Source organism: Rhipicephalus microplus, chromosome 9 (genome assembly GCF_043290135.1).
Source record: "Rhipicephalus microplus isolate Deutch F79 chromosome 9, USDA_Rmic, whole genome shotgun sequence".
Lineage (NCBI taxonomy): Eukaryota > Metazoa > Arthropoda > Arachnida > Ixodida > Ixodidae > Rhipicephalus > Rhipicephalus microplus.
In genome coordinates, this window is record NC_134708.1 from 41,660,122 (window position 1) to 41,678,006 (window position 17,885).

Consider the following 17,885-nt stretch of genomic DNA (forward strand, 5'->3'; position numbering starts at 1 on the left):
TCCTCCAAGTCATTTGTAAGCTCCTCTAGGGAAGTGTCGTAAAGGGACCAACAGACATTTTTCTCGTTCCCATGTTTGTTGCGACGGGAAGCTTGCCGTTCAAAGTGTCCAGTCGTGGAATCGGTAACATGAAGAACGCTGTGCAACATTTGTAATCAGAATTTTTCTATCTGCTGTGAATATGAAGTTGCATACACACGTGACAACATGTGCTGCGAACAATTAGCGTGAGAGTAATTTGTGTTCGAGCGCAGCGGTTTACTGAGCATGCATGCAATCTGTATGTACGTGCCGCAGCTCCACATGGTCCACTGGTTGTTGCAAAGGCATTGCTGCTTCTCATCATGCAACTTGTTTTACCTCATATGCAGCATGAAATAGAGCAGTCATCGATTATAATATGCATCTACTCTAATATTGAGACTGATTATGGCCCACATTACAGCATCAGGCTTGTGTCTATGTACAGCAAAGTGATTGACTCCATAATCCAGCTATGCTTTTCTGCTAGACTGTGTCACATACCAATACTTTTACTTTTAAATGCAATTTAAGAATACAAATCCTACTCGCAACATAAACTGTATGCTAGAATTTCTTACTATATTTCATGGTCTTTTAATTTCCACCAGGACATAGTCACACATGTGGCCTGTTGGGCACATTAACAGCTGCCACACACCCATGCTTCCAGGATCTGAATACATCTCAATCATATGAATACCTCGTATTCTCTAACATCATCCTTAGGACTCCCAAAGAGCAACGGTGTGTAGTATAACTGGAAATAGGCGTTTCAAACAGTGCATTCATGTTTTGAAGCCAGGCTGATTTTAAGATAATGGGAGCAAAGCTTTGTTTTTGTTTGATGGCTTTCTCACATTGCGTGTTGTCGTAAGCCCAATAACCTCAATGTTGGTGTCGTCGCTGCTGTGTTCAATAGATTCTGTCCATTGGCTTGAATGTCCCCCATTGAATTCTTCCTTAAACCGCCTTCACAGAGCCTTTGTGTTATATACATCATTTTGTCTCTGAAATTTCTGGAAAAATTAAGGAAAATATTGTGCAGTAGCACTTTATATTGTGGTCTACATTGTTTCTACCCTGCACTTCACAGCAACTGGTTTCAATAACGTCTTTTTTTTTTTACTGCGGTTCATAGCTAATGTACATCCTTATGTACCAACATTGTTTAGTTAACTGTATAATACAGTGTATGTTGTAAGGAGTTATTTTTCGCATTCACGTTGCACAATGGCAGATTTCTCGCCTTGTGGACTGCTGCCCCTTAAACGGCCGTCTCACAACCTACGGTCTTGGCCTAATGCTATTTTTATTCTATACATACTGGCAAGTTCATTGCAATGGAAAGTGCGGTAGGAATCGTGTTAAAAATAAAATGCATGTCGCACATCATGCGTTCATGTTAGTCTGAGCACCAACGAAGGAGTGTACTAGATTAAAATAAAATGAGGAGAAAGCAGTGGGCAACCACTCACTGAGCAGGCCAGTAAAATTGAGCAATAATGATTATGAAGCATCCTGGAACTTGCACGAAATAATATGAATCTTGCTGATGGCGGGCACAAGTCGTCAGTTGATTTAAAATTTTAAAGAAATTGTTTTTGAAAGGCTATAACAGCATTCACCCAACAGCGCTTACCTGTGTATACAGTTATATGCAGGGGCGTAGCCAAAGAATTACACTCTGGGCCCGTGCCCCCCCCCCCCCTAAATTATCTTCACCATGAAATAGCACAAAATGACCATTTCGAGAGAAAATTGAGGCATTTGCCACCCACCTCCTTTAGAAAATAATTTCTGGCTACGCCCTTGGTTATATGCATCCATGATTGCTATGGAAGCGCGATCTCTGGCGTCTCTCATAATTGTGGTGGTTTTGGGATGTTAAACGCCACATACCGGAAGCGCCATCTCTGAATTGAGGCTTCATTCTGGCATGCTCTGCAGACCAATGTAAGAATGTATTCCGCATATTGTTTGGCCTCAGGGTCTGCCTGCCTTTCACGCAAGAAGCTTCTTCAGCCGTACCCCATCTCTGCGACAGTGTGCAATGTGCGTTCACTGTAGATAAAACAAATATCGCCTGGGCTTTCTTCTGTTGCTTATTATTTTGTCTTCAAAAACTGAACTCGTTTTGAAAGCATTCACAAAAATGCCCAGGGGGGCTTTTGCATGGTGTTTTTGTTATCCCATCTAGCAGGCAAGAGAGGCGCACCCAGTAGAGGGTGACTCCTCGCCCCCAGTAGGCGGCGACGTGTCAAGATGCGACGTCACTAGTCCCTGGCATTCCACGGTCAAAGCAAGGTAAAAGGCTGAAAAGGAGGCACTCTAGGAAACAGGGACAGAATACTTGTTCTCCAAAGTAGTAGCACTACTATTGTACTGGCAGCACCATGGCGTTCGTTATTCCAGTGGCGTTTAGACACATTGTAGCGCACTACTGTGAGCCCCAACAAACCGAACAGAAAAGACGACGACGCGCCAAGCGTGAAGTAATTGACTCCTCAACCTCCAGGAGGACTTGAAAATTTAGGACCTTTAAGATCCGTCCGATTCTTGGCCAATCCCCATGTGAGTAGCTAGATGAAAATCGTCTCGGTGTCATAGCATAAGAGAGAGATAAGACTATTAAGTTATCCGATGATCGACCACCCTAGCTCCGCGACGGGAGGGTCATCGCGATGCGGCCACACATCAACTCGGTGTGTCGTCCTCTACTCGGCAAGCAGCCCTCACAACTCGCGCCTCCTGGCACTTGCGCCCACCCCCGTGCTGGAGTGGTAACGAGCACCTGGCACTTTGGCTAGTGTGCTGCTTTTCGAGGGCAGCAAAAATTCACCGGACGACCCGTGTCTGCTCTTCCCATTGACTGCTTGCCCATTTTGCCTTTTCTTATTTTGCGGGCTCTCGAAAGACTAACCCTCAGCACAGACACAGTTCACGCCGGCTTGCAACGAACACGTCTTCATTTATTTAGTACATTTACACAACGGTAATATCGCGCCCAATCAGGTTATAGGAAAATGCTCAGAATACAGCCAACCTTTATACTTAGCCTTTATAGATTACGAGCAGAAGTTTTATTCAGTAGAAATATCAGCAGTCATGCAGACACTGCGGAATTCGGGCATTGATTAAGCATATATAAACATCCTGGAAGAAATCTACAGGGGATCAACCGCCACCATAGTGCTCCATAAAGAAAGCAACAAAATACCAATCAAGAAGGGTGTAAGGCAGGGGGAAACAATCTCGCCAATGCTGTTTACCGCGTGCTTACAGGAGGTTTTCAGAGGCCTAGAGTGGGAAGAGTTAGGGGCAAGAGTTAGTGGAGAGTACCTTGGTACCCTGCGCTTTGCCAATCATATTGCATTACGGAGTAACTCAGGGGACGAATTGCAACTTATGATTACAGAGTTAGAGACAAGGAGAGCAGAAAGGTATGTCTTAAAATTAATCTGCAGAAATCAAAAGTAATGTACAACCATCTCTTCGAGATAGGTAATAGTGCACTTAAAGTTTAAAAAGAATACGTCTACTTAAGACAGGTAACAACAGCAGAGCAGAGCCACGGGATTGAAGTAACTAGAAGAATAAAAATAGGGTGGAGCACATTTGGCAAGCGCTCTCGTATCATGGCTGGTAGATTGCCATTAACCCTCAAGATGAAGGTATATAACAGCTGCATCTTGCCAGTACTTACTTGGCTATGGAGAAGAGACCTGGAGACTTACATAGAGGGTTCAGCTTAAATTGAGGACGACGCAGCGAGCGATGGAAAGGAAAATTATAGGTGTAACCTTAAGAGACAAAAAGAGAGCAGAGTGGATCAGGGAATAAACTGGGATTAAGGATATCGTATTTGAAATCAAGAAGAGGAAATGGACATTGGCCAGGCATGTAGCGCGTAGGCAAGATAACCGCTGGTCATTAAGGGTAACTAACTGTATTCCCAGAGAAGGTAAGCGGGTGAGGGGGAGACAGAAGGTTAGGTGGACAGATGAGATTAAGTTTGTGGGTATAAAGTGGCAGCAGCAAACACAGGACCGAGTTGACTGGCGAAACACGGGAGAGGGCTTTGTCCTGCAGTGGGCGTAGGCTGATGATGATTAATATCGCACCCACGGTCCATCCTTATGGTCATCTGACGCCGATTACGCCACCCCCTCCCCTCCCAAAAAAAAACGAACGGTGGGGGGGGGGGGGGGGGTAGAGCTTTTTCTCGTGCCACGGCTGGTCTAGAGGCGCGCGCTCGCTCCCTAGCGAGCGAGCGCCTCCAGGCCTTCCGTGCACACGCTTTAAGGGACACTCAAGTCAAATAACAATTTACGTCAGACTGAAAGCTCAATGTATGACGACATTTAAAATGACAATATTATCAACAACAGTGCCCTACTTACCGAGAAATTGAGGTAAACGCACAAGAACCTATGCGCCGCAGTAGGACATTCTCAAAATGATCCCGATCTAGCTGCACTAAATAAAAAACCTTCGGTGCATCCAGAGACGCAATAAAATGCTGCCTGTTCGTTTCTGTTTGATTCGTGAAAAGAAAAAAAAAACGCCGGACATTACTATAGGTGGTTAGATGCATGAAGAGAAAAAAAAAACCGCTGGACGTTACTATGGGAAATGGCGCGAGTGGTTCAAAAACTCAATTTTCGCGTAATGATTGATATGTGGGGTTTAACGTCCCAAAACCACCATATGATTATGAGAAATGCCGTAGTGAAGGGCACCGGAAATTTCGACCACCTGGGCTTCTTTAACGTGCACCCAAATCTGGGCACACGGGCCTACAACATTTCCGCTTCCATCGCAAATGCAGCCGCCGCAGTCGGGATTTGAACCCGCGACCTACGGGCCAGCAGCCGAGTACGTTAGCCACTAGACCACCGTGGTGGGGCCAATTTTCGCGTAGTAGCACTGGACAGGTGGTGTCATCTAGCGGCTCGCAGTTAAATCGAAAAACATCTGGAATCTTGGAGCCAATGGTGGGAAATTGATCATTGGCCGTTGTTGCTGCTGTGGCTCCCGCTGCTTTTGGTCTGCTGCTACTAGCGCAGTTAAGCCGGGCGACGTTGTGCACGGCGACAGTGACGTGAGGTGGTCCGGTCGGTCCGCTTCTTGAGGCGGATAATTTGAAGTGCGCTAACCCGTTGCGGACCACTAAAGCATATTATTTCAAAATAGGTCCTTCCTTGGCACAAAAGTATCACCGCGAGGTTTTTGGACCGCTATATCACCAAATAACGTCGACTTAATAGTTGCCTTTAGTGTCCCTTTAACATCGCTTTCACCTCCCCCCCCCCCCCAGATAGCGTGACTGGCGCTATTGCGCGAGCACAGTGCCATCTATTGATGGGTGGCGAAACTATAACCACGCATCAACGACGCGCGGGTACTAAGGAACAAGACTTGTCAAGGCGAAATAGCGCCCACACAATTTATAATCTGAAATTCCCAGTTTTGATTAGTTTATAGGTACTTAGTGCTGTGTCGCTCCTCAGAGCGACGGGCGCGAGCAAGAAAGACATGGACGCCGAACTGCCCATGTCGGTGAACACCTGTAATCAAACCAAAATAATGTATGTGCAGTGTTTCTAACATACTTTAAAAGTGAATTCTGAATGTTTCCAACCGACAACAAGAATAAGCTGCTTTTTAGCCAACACAACATTTTTAAACATCCTGCCGCCCTGTTCTTGGCCTATCAGTCTTGGTGACCGAATGTTGTTGTTTTCATCTGCACAAGGCTCATACCCAATGGAGGGAAGTCATTGACGATAAGGTGAATTTTCCCGATACTTAACGCATTGCTTCATTTCTAGGAACGAGTGCCACCAGGTATAGCATGTCATCGTCGTCATTAGTCTGAGCATTCCATGAAAAATATAGTTAGCGGATTTCAAGCATCGACGTCTGTCTCTTTCCGCAATCTATAGTTGGTTGAATACGTATAGTCTTTTTCTATTGTGAAATAATTTAACAAATAATTTCAAAACTATCTACTACTTACCATTTTGAAATCATGAACAAATTATTTTATGTAGCAAAACACCACTCGTTTCATAGCAGATCCCTCATGGTGGGCTGCGCCAGGATAAAGCGGCAATCAATCAATCAACGTATATGCAGACAAACATATGAGCACATAGCCTGACCAAGTGGCCACTACATGTCACATATTAGAGTGCTGCACGTGACAGCAGAGGGCAGTACGACACGAACGCCATCGTGTTCGTCATCGACAGCTGAAAATAACAGAAGCCATGACTCCGCCAGCCGGTTCTCCAGACGGCAGCCGCAGCCCGCCGAATGGATCATCGCCTAAACATGGTGGCTCTCGAAAGCGTTCTGCTGCAAAGAAGCCGTTCGGAGCATCGCCTAAACGCGGTGAGTGCATGATGGTCTGCAGGGCTGCCCCAAGGGCCGCTGATGGTCTTACGGGCTAACCACCGTCGCAACTTCGTGGATGTACGGCGTCTCTCTGCTGAGTTGTATAGGTAGTGTGTTACAGTAGCGCGCCCTACTGCCGAATTTAGGCCGAGACGAAGTGCAGAAACGCTATAGAGCGCTTAGGTTTAGGTGCAGAACCTGGTCATGAGGTCAGGAACCGTCATGGTCTCTCAAGCCCTGCCTTCCCACCGCTTGTAACCTACGAGAGCCGTGGAAATCGTTTTGCGATATCGGCTCGTGAAGCGCTGCAATTCAAATATTGACAGCCGGCAGTGCTCCAGACATTCACGACATGCATGGAAAGCCTTCATCAAAGGGATCTAACACGCGGCCCGCACATGATAATCTTCGTCTTATCTATTCTTTAAAATTTCTAAGAAAAGTGTATGTCCATGAACTATGCAGACATGGCTGGTCTCAAGCATTAATTCTTTTCGTAAGACACCCACGTGGTGACCATGTGTTGAAACATTACCGTGGGACGAAAGCTAAATTTCATAATCGGTGTCCAGACTTGACTCAACCAACAGATTGGTATCGATATTTCTAGAGTCCCGACTTCAAAGCCCTTTAAAGACGAAAGGGTAAAGGTTGCAACGTGCAATCTGAACCAATGGCAGCCTCGTGGGCCAGTCGGAGTGCATACACGCGTCGTAACCTAAACATATACGGGCGCGCGTGCGCAGGGTTCTCTTTCAAGGGGAGCAAAAGTTCGTCGTGCGGCCCTTTCCCTATTCGCAACTTTCACCGCCTACAGGGGGCGCTAGTGCAAGCCCAACATTGAGTAACGCTACCCAACATGGCTGTCGTTTGGTGGATCGTGCAGGCCTAGTTCTAGAAACGTTGGTGCAGCCGGCGCGCCGGCAGCCGCCGCCGGTGTGCCTGTCACTTCGAACTGCGTAGTATTTTCTGCTGCAGCCACCGCGTTGTGTTGTCCAGGCTTTGCTCAGAAGGTCATTGACTCTAGCATGTATTATATTCGATACTGCGTGTTGAGAAACGCGCGTGCGGCGTACATTGAAGGAAAAGAAGTTTTGAACGCTGGGCACATCGTCTGCTGCGGTGTGAAGAAATGCATTGTGAATGCTGCTCGTGCCATGGCCGGGGAAGATCGAGCGACCGCGCTAGTGCAAAGCAGGAAACCTCGCCTTTGACTGCACGGCGTCTGCACAGCAGCATCCAACATATTTCGTGATTCTTCTAGCTCAGCAAGCAAACAATAAAGAGTAAATCATTGCTACTACGACTCGCAGTACCTGTCCGACTTCAAAACAACCGTAGTAGAAATTGCCAGCGACAAAACATAAAGCACCAGCGAACCGCCAAAGTGAGGCCGACTGAACGATGGCATGGACTGGCTGCGTCGACATCCCCCAAACGACAGTTACGATGGATGCCACATGCTGACGCCACTATCTGTGAAAGTTGTCAATCCTTGAAAGGCTGACTTATGCGCCCCCCTCCCCCGCTCTATTATGTCAATGTATGGGGCTTACTTTGCGCCCCCCCCCCCGTTAGTTTTCCTTTGCTTCTGAACCAAGAGCGTACGACAATACTTAAACAATAGTATATGGCGGAACTTCGCAATTTCCAGAAGCGGCCTCATTGCAAGGTTAACTAATATATTATGGTGCAAATAGATTTTGGTGTGGCCATATTGGGCAGCATCTATTTTATATTTGACATCTGGCCTTGTATATTTAAAGACAGTGCTGCGATAGACGCATACGCATGGAACCGGTCGGGCTGGTGCATTTGAAGTTTCATTGATGTCGCGATATGCAAGAAACCTTGTAGCCATCGTGGAAGCTGCAGAAGTAGCGTAGCTGTGGTTGCCCTGTGATTATGAGAATTTGTGTGGGTGTCTGCGAGCGCGTTATTTCTTTAGTAGAGATGCATGATAGATGACGTATGGCAGCCTTCACCACGCCCGCCTCTGTTAGTACTTATCCACGCTCTATCTGCACCGCACGTGCCAGGACATCTCACGCACGCCAACAACTGACGAAAGGGCGGCGCCGAGACGTCCTTCCGCCCTCCCGCTTGCGCGCGGCTGATGTCCCAGCACGTGTGGTGGCGGATAGCGCGTGGATAAGCCATTACGCCCTTCCTCGTATCACTGCGGCTACCGCTTCGTCTGCGACTGAAAACGTCACATCTTCTGTTGGTTCTGGCATGCGACGCGGACACATGGCGTCAGGCCCAGCTATATAGAGCTCCACTGTGTGGTGTACACGTATCCCGAAGGAGTACGGCCACCAGCGTGGGTCCGGTCTTAGCGTGCCGCAGGGCACGCGTTAACCGTCGCCGTGGCGAGAACACGATACTGCTCAAGTCGCAACACTTTATTGTGGCAACACCAAACGCAGTACAGCCCGTTGCAAAAAGGCGCGGCGGGAAAGCAAATAGGCTTATCCACGCCACGGGCACAAAGTACTACACAGGGTGCCACGAGCACGTCTCCGCGGTAAAGGTAATCCACGGAGACACCGGAGCAAAGGCCCGGTTGCTCGAGCGAGGGCAAAGGCGCTCGCGTTGGCTTCGAAGGGAGACGGGTCGGCGTAGCGAGGCCACGCACTAGGACACCGTACCGCCCTTCGGCCGTGCGTACGCAGCGGGGCAACAGCGGGTGAGCGTTCGCCTTGGGCGCGAGGCGCCGTCAGCGAAGTCCGACGAGCCCCGACTGACGGGAGTCGACGGACGAAAATATAGCGTGGCTCACCGTTTGCTGTCCCGGAGAGTATCTGCCGCTCCCGACGCAGCGCGCGAAAACCTCTCTTGGGAGTCCCCGCGCGCGGCGCCACCGTCAACATCCGCTACCGGGTGAGGGAGTTAAACGTCACTCCGCTCTCCCACCACGGCAGACAGCGAAGGAGGGCAGACATGTCGGGACATGAGAACGGCAGAAAAGGCGGCAAAGCCCGCGCAAAGGCAGCGGGCTAGCCTCAATTCCCACAACTGTTAAAGTAGGAAAAGCATTCGTTTAATAGTTCATGGTGATGGAGCCCATGTGTCTGGTTATCTGTAAAATCCCGATGAAGACCCCCTTCCTTCTTATGGTGAAGAATAATCTGACAAGATAAAAAAAACAGGGGGGAGGGGGCAAGGAGCGCTTACTGGGTCATGGGTAAAAATTCAAGGCGGCGGCAAAAGAGTCGCTAAGAATGAAGGATGCACGTCCGTGCTTCTAATGAAATTCTTTTTTGGAAAGCGTATTCATGCACTGTTTCTATTCGCCGTCGTCGGGCGTATAAGAACAGTGAAAGAAACAGTGAGACTGGTGGAAGGGGGGTGCACATATAAAGTTTTCCGAAAAAGGGAGGGGGATGCGTGCTCGCTATTTTACGGTAATCTAAACTGCTAAATCGGTTGCCCGGGATTTTAAGGTAATCTGAACCTCGGACTCGATTCCTCAAGATTTTACGGTAGTCTGGACCTTCAAATCAATTGCTCGGGGTTTTACATAATCTTATCTTCTGACTCATCTGCAGCAATGGACCACGGGGTCAAAGGAGGCGGCTCACCCCCGAAAGGAAGTTCGCCGAAACGTGATTCGCCAGCGGCGAGGAAGACCGGGGGATCGCCGAAACGGACGAGTGCAGGGTCGCCCAAGCAGAGCGGAGCTGCCAAGAAACCGGCAGCTGCGGCTGTGAAGCAAAGTTCCCCGTCAACCAAGCAGGCTGGCTCACCAGGGAAGGTATAAGACCGTCCCGACAAAGAGATACTCATACGTACGTACGTACATACATACATACATACATACATACATACATACATACATACATACATACATACATACATACATACATACATACATACATACATACATACATACATACATACATACATACATACATACATACATACATACATACATACATACATACATACATACCGCAGCTGGGCTGTCAAAGAAGTTGGGATATTTTTCGAAGGCGTTTCTTTGATAGACATACCAACATAAAAGTTATGGGCTTTGGATCCCACCGACAGAAAGGGTGTTTTTTTCACTTCAATTCGTTTCAATTAAGGTCATAATCATTACACTTGTAGTTAGACGCAACAGATAATGTCTCTCAGGCTTTCACCATCTTACTTGCTCGCTGGTATTCATTTGTAGCGAGAGTAAAATAAAAATAAAAGCAGCGATATCGACGCAAATTAGCAAAAAAAAAATAGTACACAGTCCAAGTAAAGGCAATGCCCAAATATAGGGTCCAGCTATTTTAGTCCATGGGCCTATTGTCCTGGAAGCAATAACCGCAAGGAAAGGAAAAGTCATCCCGGGACTGAAATATGGATATCTAGTGCGTGTTGTGGCAAGACGTATAGTGGCGATCTCGGCCGAGATTGCGCAAAAGTGTCAGTGTATGGCTAGCACCACGGTCATCGGGACGACGCTGACAGCAACATGGTCAGTGCAAGCATGCGTAGGACGTTTATTGAAGCGCAGCTTATAAAGGCACGAGAGAGCTGAACGTATACTGCGCAGCAGTGATGCGCATCTGCGTCACTGCAAAAAAAAAAAAATGCTGCCCTGGAGCAGAACTACGAAGCAAACGAGAAATAACGGTTATAGTTCTAGGTTGGCGAGTTGGTCTTAATATTGTTGCATTACGGCAACGTCTTTGACGTGTACGAAGGGCAAGATGACAGAGCGCTTCCGACTCGTGTACAGCCATGTCCTGTCTTCGCCTCGTCCTTTGTTACAGCGCTGTCGTAATACATCAGTATGAAGTAAACTCTTGTTTGTCGATCACCTTGATGAGATAGCGATGCGCACAAAAGACTCGTCTTTGTGCCCCGTCTTTTGTGCGCATCACTGCCATTCTAAAAGTAAACGTGTTTGAAAGTGGGTGTAGCTAAAAGTTCGCACATCATTGGGTAGATTTTCAGATAGTCGAATAGGAGCAGATGTAAAATCTTATAAAAAACGGACAGACTTCGCTCTCCACCCCGTATATTCCTCGGGGCACTGGAGTGCAAGCCTGTCTGGATTATGTATATAATAAAGTTTTGTACTACTACCACTACTACGACTCAAAATGTTCAAGGTTGAGGCGATTTCCAAGATGTGACGCCCAAGTCCAAATCAACGTCGCAGTCTCCGGATCGTGGCAGTCCCGCCAGGGGGTCACCAGGCATGGCCAAGAAGTCCCCAGCGGGCTCGGCCAAGTCTTCGCCGGCGGGGTCTCCAGCGGCCGCCTCGCCCACGCACATTCCGTTCTGGATGCAGCCGCACGCTGCCAACCAGCTTCCCCCCAGCAGGGAAGGGACTCCGGCACCGGCTCAACCCGGTGGCGGGGGCGCTGTCTCCAGCAGAGTGAAGACGCTTACTGGCAAAATCATGGACATGGTCAGCTCCAACAGGTGACGTCGCACGGAAGTGGTGGTGGTAGTGGTTAGAAGATGGGAAAAGGCACCTAATTTCTGCAACCCGGTCGGGAGCACGGCGCAGTGCCTGTGGAAGTACGGTACGCTAGTGCGGTAAGGCATTACCGTATACCTCTCCTCCTTTAATGCACTCCAAGTGACAGCGACAGTGCATTCCCCGAAATGACAAGCTCCGCGGAACAGTGGCTATGGTACTCGGCTGCTCACCAAAAGGTCGTGAGTGCGATCCCGGTCGCGGAGGTCGCATCTAGATGGAGGCGGAATGGTAGCGAGCTGTGCGATGTAGCAAGGAGTTCGCATAGCTCGTGCCTGCACACCTCCCCTCCCGTTCCTTTTTTTTTTCTTTTCGCCATGCCTTACACAGCACTAAATGACACTCGACCACACCTGCCCGCCCGGGTTTCACTTTCAATCAAAAAGGTGTCTCTGCCCGCCCCACCCTAACGCCACCGCCGAAAAAAAAAAACATTTCTGCCTAAACCCCTTGTTCCTGCGTGTTCTTTGTCTTTCGCGCTACCATAATGCGGGGACGTTGGCCCTGCTTACTGGCCTGGGTCAAATTCGATGCACGTCTGTGTGAATGAAGAGTACCTTATGTGATTTAGGTCATCATCATCATCATTTATTTTTCCATTAAAGGCCCCTCTCGGGGTATTACATAAGGGGGGAGGGAGGTTACATAAAGAGTTACAAAACATATCGGATCACAATACTGAAACATAACACATAGAAATGCAGACTTAGTTAAAAGCACAAAAAAATGTTACAATTAGAATCAGGCATATAAATGCGAAAAGAAAGAACAGTGTAAAAGAATTTTACAGCGTAAGATGATCAGTGAGCAACTGCTTAAACGCAATAGGGTTTCGCTCAACGACAACACAGTCTGGCAAAGTGTTCCATTCTGCAATGGCTGTTGGCAAAAAAGATTGATTAAAAGAAGACGTAGAACCGTGCAAACGCTGGAAGCTGCACGAGTTAAAAAGGCGACGAGATGTACGGCTTGGCGGGATAAAGAGTTTACCGTGAAGATGTGGGAAGTTATAGTAAAGCCTATGGAACAAGCACAGCCCTGCAATCTTCCGACGGAACGACAATGACTCGAGTCCCAATGATGACTTTATGGCACTGATGCTTTCATCACGGCCGTACCTAGAAGAGATGAATCTGGCCGCATGGTGCTGTATAGATTCTAAAGTGTTAATGAGGTATGCTTGATGAGGGCTCCAAAAAGCTGAGGCATATTCAAGCTTACTTCATAAATGTTTCATAAGCCAGTTTTCGCGTGGATGAGGGACACAAGGAAAGGGAACGTCTGATGTAACCAAGTGATTTAGTAGTGTCGGCTGCTAATTTGGTGATATGATCGGACCATGTCAATTTTTTGTTTATTGTGACACCAAGGTAACGATAAGATTCGACGAGGGACAAAGCTATCGAGTTTAAGGAATACGTGTAATTACTGTTGGAGCGCTTACGGGATATCTGCATAACTTTACATTTCGAAATATTGAGTTTCATTAATGAATTGGAACACCAGGATTCGATTTGATGTAAGTCGCTTTGAATGATTTAATGGTCAGGTAGGTAATCCACGCTGTAGTTCTGTGCCCTGAGAAGACTTGCCAATCATGGGCGTGTGCATGCACGCGGTAGGGGGGGGGGGGTTGCTCATTGACTTATAGGAGGAGGCACGCTGCCATGAAATTTCGTTCGTGCCCCCCCCCCCCCTTCGTCGATGGGGAACCCTAGACACGCCTATGTACCCAATATAGTTCTCTTGTCTTCTGCCTGCGCACAAGTTCATTAAATCATGTAAAGGGTGTTGCCAAGTTCCCCCAACGCATTTCCTCAGTCGTACCTACCAGTCATTGTAAGGTGCAGCGACATGACCGCGCGGACTTTTGACGACAGTAGCTGCAGAAGTCCTCTAATAGTGCGTTGCGAGAACTGTTTACTTACCAATTTTACCTCCGGAAGGCCGGAGACCAGAGGTAAGACAGTGTAAGATGCATGTTCATCTTTGAACACTTCGAAAACATATAAGAAGTTGACAGGACAACGCGTACGCTCACAAATGATATTTTATTTTATTAAACAGAAAAAAAGTATGTAAATCAGATACACGATTTTTCGCGCATGCGTACGAGAGCATGGTGCCACATAAAACACTCGCATCGGGATCACCACTATATATTACAAGCACTACATGTCTATAGATGTGTACGTACTCCTTATCGTGTAGTACAATTGTGGCTTGACTATAGCACAGTCATGTTGCCTCTTCCGGATGTAGTATGATTCTATTCTCCCACGAGTCGACTCATATCCCCATGGCGAAAAATTATTTCGGTATTGTTAAACACGGTGTGAAACCGTAAGGTGTCTCGCCTCTAAAACAAGCTCCGCAAGGAATAGGCAAAACTGAAAATGAACCGATGACGTGCATCGCACCAAGACGGACCATTCATACGCGGCTTTCCAGGGGAAAGGTTGGAAGTAATAATTCTAGGAATGCAACATTAGCGATCCTTAATTAGTCACCGTTATCAATGCCCTAGCCAGAAAATGGCATACCGGGCCCGTGCCCCCCCCCTCCTCCCCCGAAATTCTGCCATAATAGAAAACAATTTATGTCGACGCTTCTGACCATTATTCTAAAAAAAATGGTGACCCCTTCTAGGTGACTTGAGGAACTGGCTCTCTCCCCCACCCTCCCCCCGCCATCCAATTTGCACGATAAAATGATACTGCTTTAGCGCAGCTCGGTTGGAGCTTGTAAAAAAGAAGCTATATACATTCAAGAAGAGGGAAAAAAAACAGACGACAGTGTGAGTGCTATATCATTTATCATGCATATAATTTTATCATGCACCAATTCGCCCAGTCAGCAGTACCTATTTGCACACTTATTGCGCTCACAGAGTGGGACGAAGACAGGGCGCAACGCTATGTTTCTGTGCGTAGTAACGTTTCCAGTATGCAATACCAGCTAGTTTACCAAGCCGTTCTCGTGATCTTCCCTAACCGTTTTCATATTCCTCCTCACAGTTCTCGCGCTTCGAGCGCCCAAACGTCCCCGTCACCAGCCAGAACGACGTCTCCCCGCGATAGTCCAGGAACGAGGCCCCGGCTGATGCAGTTCGCCAAACGCCTGCAAGTGAAGGGCGCAACAGCAAAGGGCAGTCCCAAAAAGGGCTTCCGAGGATGGTTCGGAGGGGTAGGTTTATTTTCAACGACTGATGAGCTTTTATTTGTTCACCGTAAAAGTGTGATCGCTTAGCTCATCGTGACGCAAAAAAAAAAAGGGAGGGGGTGGAATTGTCAGCTGCCGACGCTTGTGTTCGGATTCCCTGGCTCGCACCTCATCGGTGTTGCAGGCGTGACGTTGCCCTTCGCGAACGTCATCGGCTCTGGTAACCCTCGCAACGCCGGCGGCGGCCGCGTTAGGTCAAATCGCTTCGGCGCATGTTCCGACGGACGAAAGGGCTTTTCTTTTCGGCGTCCTCTCCATGGCAGATAAACGAGCCGAAAGAGTGTTCACTCGATGTGCGCTCGAACGCTACGAGCGGTGGAGAGAGTGGTGTTGGTGGTAGTGGTTAGAAGAGGAAAAAGGCTCCTAATTTCTGCAGCCCGGTCGGGAGCACGGCGCAGTGCCGGGGAGAGTGAAGCGAGAAAGAGGTGACGTGAAGCGAGCCCAATTAAGCCACCTAGAAAAGGTTGTTTTGAGCGAATGCGCTGCTGGTGAGAGAGATAGTGACGTCATCGCGCACTGCAAGGGAATGCGTGACCTACTTGGCACCGCCCCAACACCTGCAGCGAGGGGAGCTCGGTGTGGACAGCGTTACTCAGGCTTATATGCTTATTGATTATAGGTTATTGGTGCTTCTTTATTAACGTTGTCGAGTCGCTGGTGATTGCTGCAATACCATAGTGGCATAGCCTGGGATTATCACATAGGCCCGTGCCCCCCTTCCTTATGTTTCTATGCCATGACATGTGTGTTTAGAAAAAGTGAGTAACGATTTAGAGTACTAGATACTCTACTATGGGAGAGCTTAAAGCCGTCCCGTGGCTACGCTGAGAGAAATAAGTAGGCCAGAGCAGCTACTAAAATCGAGCGCCCAAAATGACACTTGATCACATCTTTACTCGGCGACAACTTTTTTGTGGCAGCACAGCCAAAGCTACGGGGGTGGAGTTTGTGCACACGTGTTACTACGCCAAGTAGTCTGCTTTCGTGCGATTTCGGTTTCGCAAGCGCACCCAACATGTACTTTATCGCACGACCCCCATGCAATAAATCTTACATTTATTTGGGAGGAAATAAATAAAATGTTCTTTTTTTTTCAAGGGAAAGAACACGAAGCTTCTCTGAAGCGTTGAGATTTATCTCAGAGGGGGGGGGGGAAGGTACGGGCGAGCAGGTACTGGGCGATTGGAACAACGCAAAGCCAAGAAACCATTTCCTAAATTTCAGTGCATACTTGGTTGGTATCATTGTTTTCCTTCTTTTAGAGAGGCAAGAACTTTCTGCAGACGCTTATGTTATTTTTTTAGGGGACGTGAAGACAATGATGGGAAGCATGAATCTCGGCACCGATTCCATGACGGCCGTCAGGTCCTTTGACACCAACCAAATCTCTTTGGCTGCTTACAGAATTCTCATGAATGGCACAGTATTTCCTCGCAAGTTGACGTGGTTCCCCGTCCACATATGGGTGCCTCTGTCTCCGGCATTACCAACCCCAACGAAATGACTCACGCTCGGTCGCGAGGATTCATTCTCCGCCTCGGGATAACAAGCTCCCCTCACACTGAGGGGGAGGGGAGTGGTGATGGCGCCGACGTTGACCCATTGACCACCTTTCATGGGTTATGTTCGCACTACTGATTAGGCAGCAAATCCTTCCCAGATCTACACAGAGAGCTAACAAGGAGACAGCAGATAGCCCTCCGACTCCCCCAAACTGGCTCTTTTCCGTCACGGGCGACTATGGCACTGTATACGGACATTTTTCCTAACTGATCGGCATGCGATCAGCTCGCCACCTTCCTTCATTTGATGTGGCGGTGCCCCCGCTTGCGCGTTTCAACAAGGAGGCATCACGTAAATGAGACACAGTTTTTAGAATGTATCGCAAGTACACATCTCGCGAAACAACTCTGGGCGGTCCAGGGAGCCTGTGAAGTGATCGGGAACTTCCGACCCCGTCGCGGGTGCAGCCCTCGGTGGGTTCTTAGAAAATTGTCTTCCCAGGACTCAAATAAAGTTCATCTGTCTGTCTGTGATCAGTCATGAGCCGGCGTCCGACGTTCTTAAATCCAAGTGGGTGAAACGCAATCTTTACTCGGCCAAGAACGCTGTTTTAGCACAGTCAAGAAGGCAAAACATGGTAATATGCATGAACGCGTCTGTTACCCAAGCCAAGCGCAAGGAATGACACCCTCCGTAGACGCCGACGGGAGTGGTTTTACAGTACACGATCTTCAAAGGCTTAATATCAACAATATTAGGCAGCCGAAACACCGACCACGTATGCAATGCCATTTAAGAAAACGCTTTTTGGTTCTGCGTACACTTTCTGATCGCACTTTTTCTTCCAAGCTGGTGTTGCTGAAGACTGGCGGGTCACCTCTGTCACTTTCAAAGTGGCTATAGCGATTAATCTCCTACCCTCGCTGAAGATATCACTCGCTCACGAATTCTCGGCAATTGCATATGCGGAAAACAAAATATTTTACGATGCACCGCTGTCTTCGTTTTTAGGGGCGAAGCTCCTTATAGCGGCACCCGTTCGTCCCGCGTCCCGTTATAGTATGTAACCAGTCTTACGCTTTGACCTGCAAGGTGGTGCCAAGTATAACATTTTGACATCCAAGGTGGTGCCGGTGAGAGATTTCTTCTGTGCGTTGTTTAACAATAAAAAAATAGTGCTCAATGTACATGCCAATGGCTGATAATGGGGAATGAGAGACAGGAGCATTCGGCTTTTAGTCAACGCACA

General features: G+C 48.1%; 1 protein-coding gene across 1 annotated transcript; it reads left to right on the forward strand.

Annotated features, from left to right (window-relative positions):
* Window positions 1-6,155: 6,155 nt before the first annotated feature.
* LOC142772235 (uncharacterized) lies at window positions 6,156-15,263 on the forward strand. The gene is made up of 5 exons (XM_075874430.1): window positions 6,156-6,420; window positions 9,975-10,180; window positions 11,588-11,853; window positions 14,929-15,097; window positions 15,258-15,263. The coding sequence occupies exons 1-5, from the start codon at window positions 6,297-6,299 to the stop codon at window positions 15,261-15,263; spliced, it is 771 nt and encodes a 256-aa protein (XP_075730545.1). The 5' UTR covers window positions 6,156-6,296.
* Window positions 15,264-17,885: the final 2,622 nt, after the last annotated feature.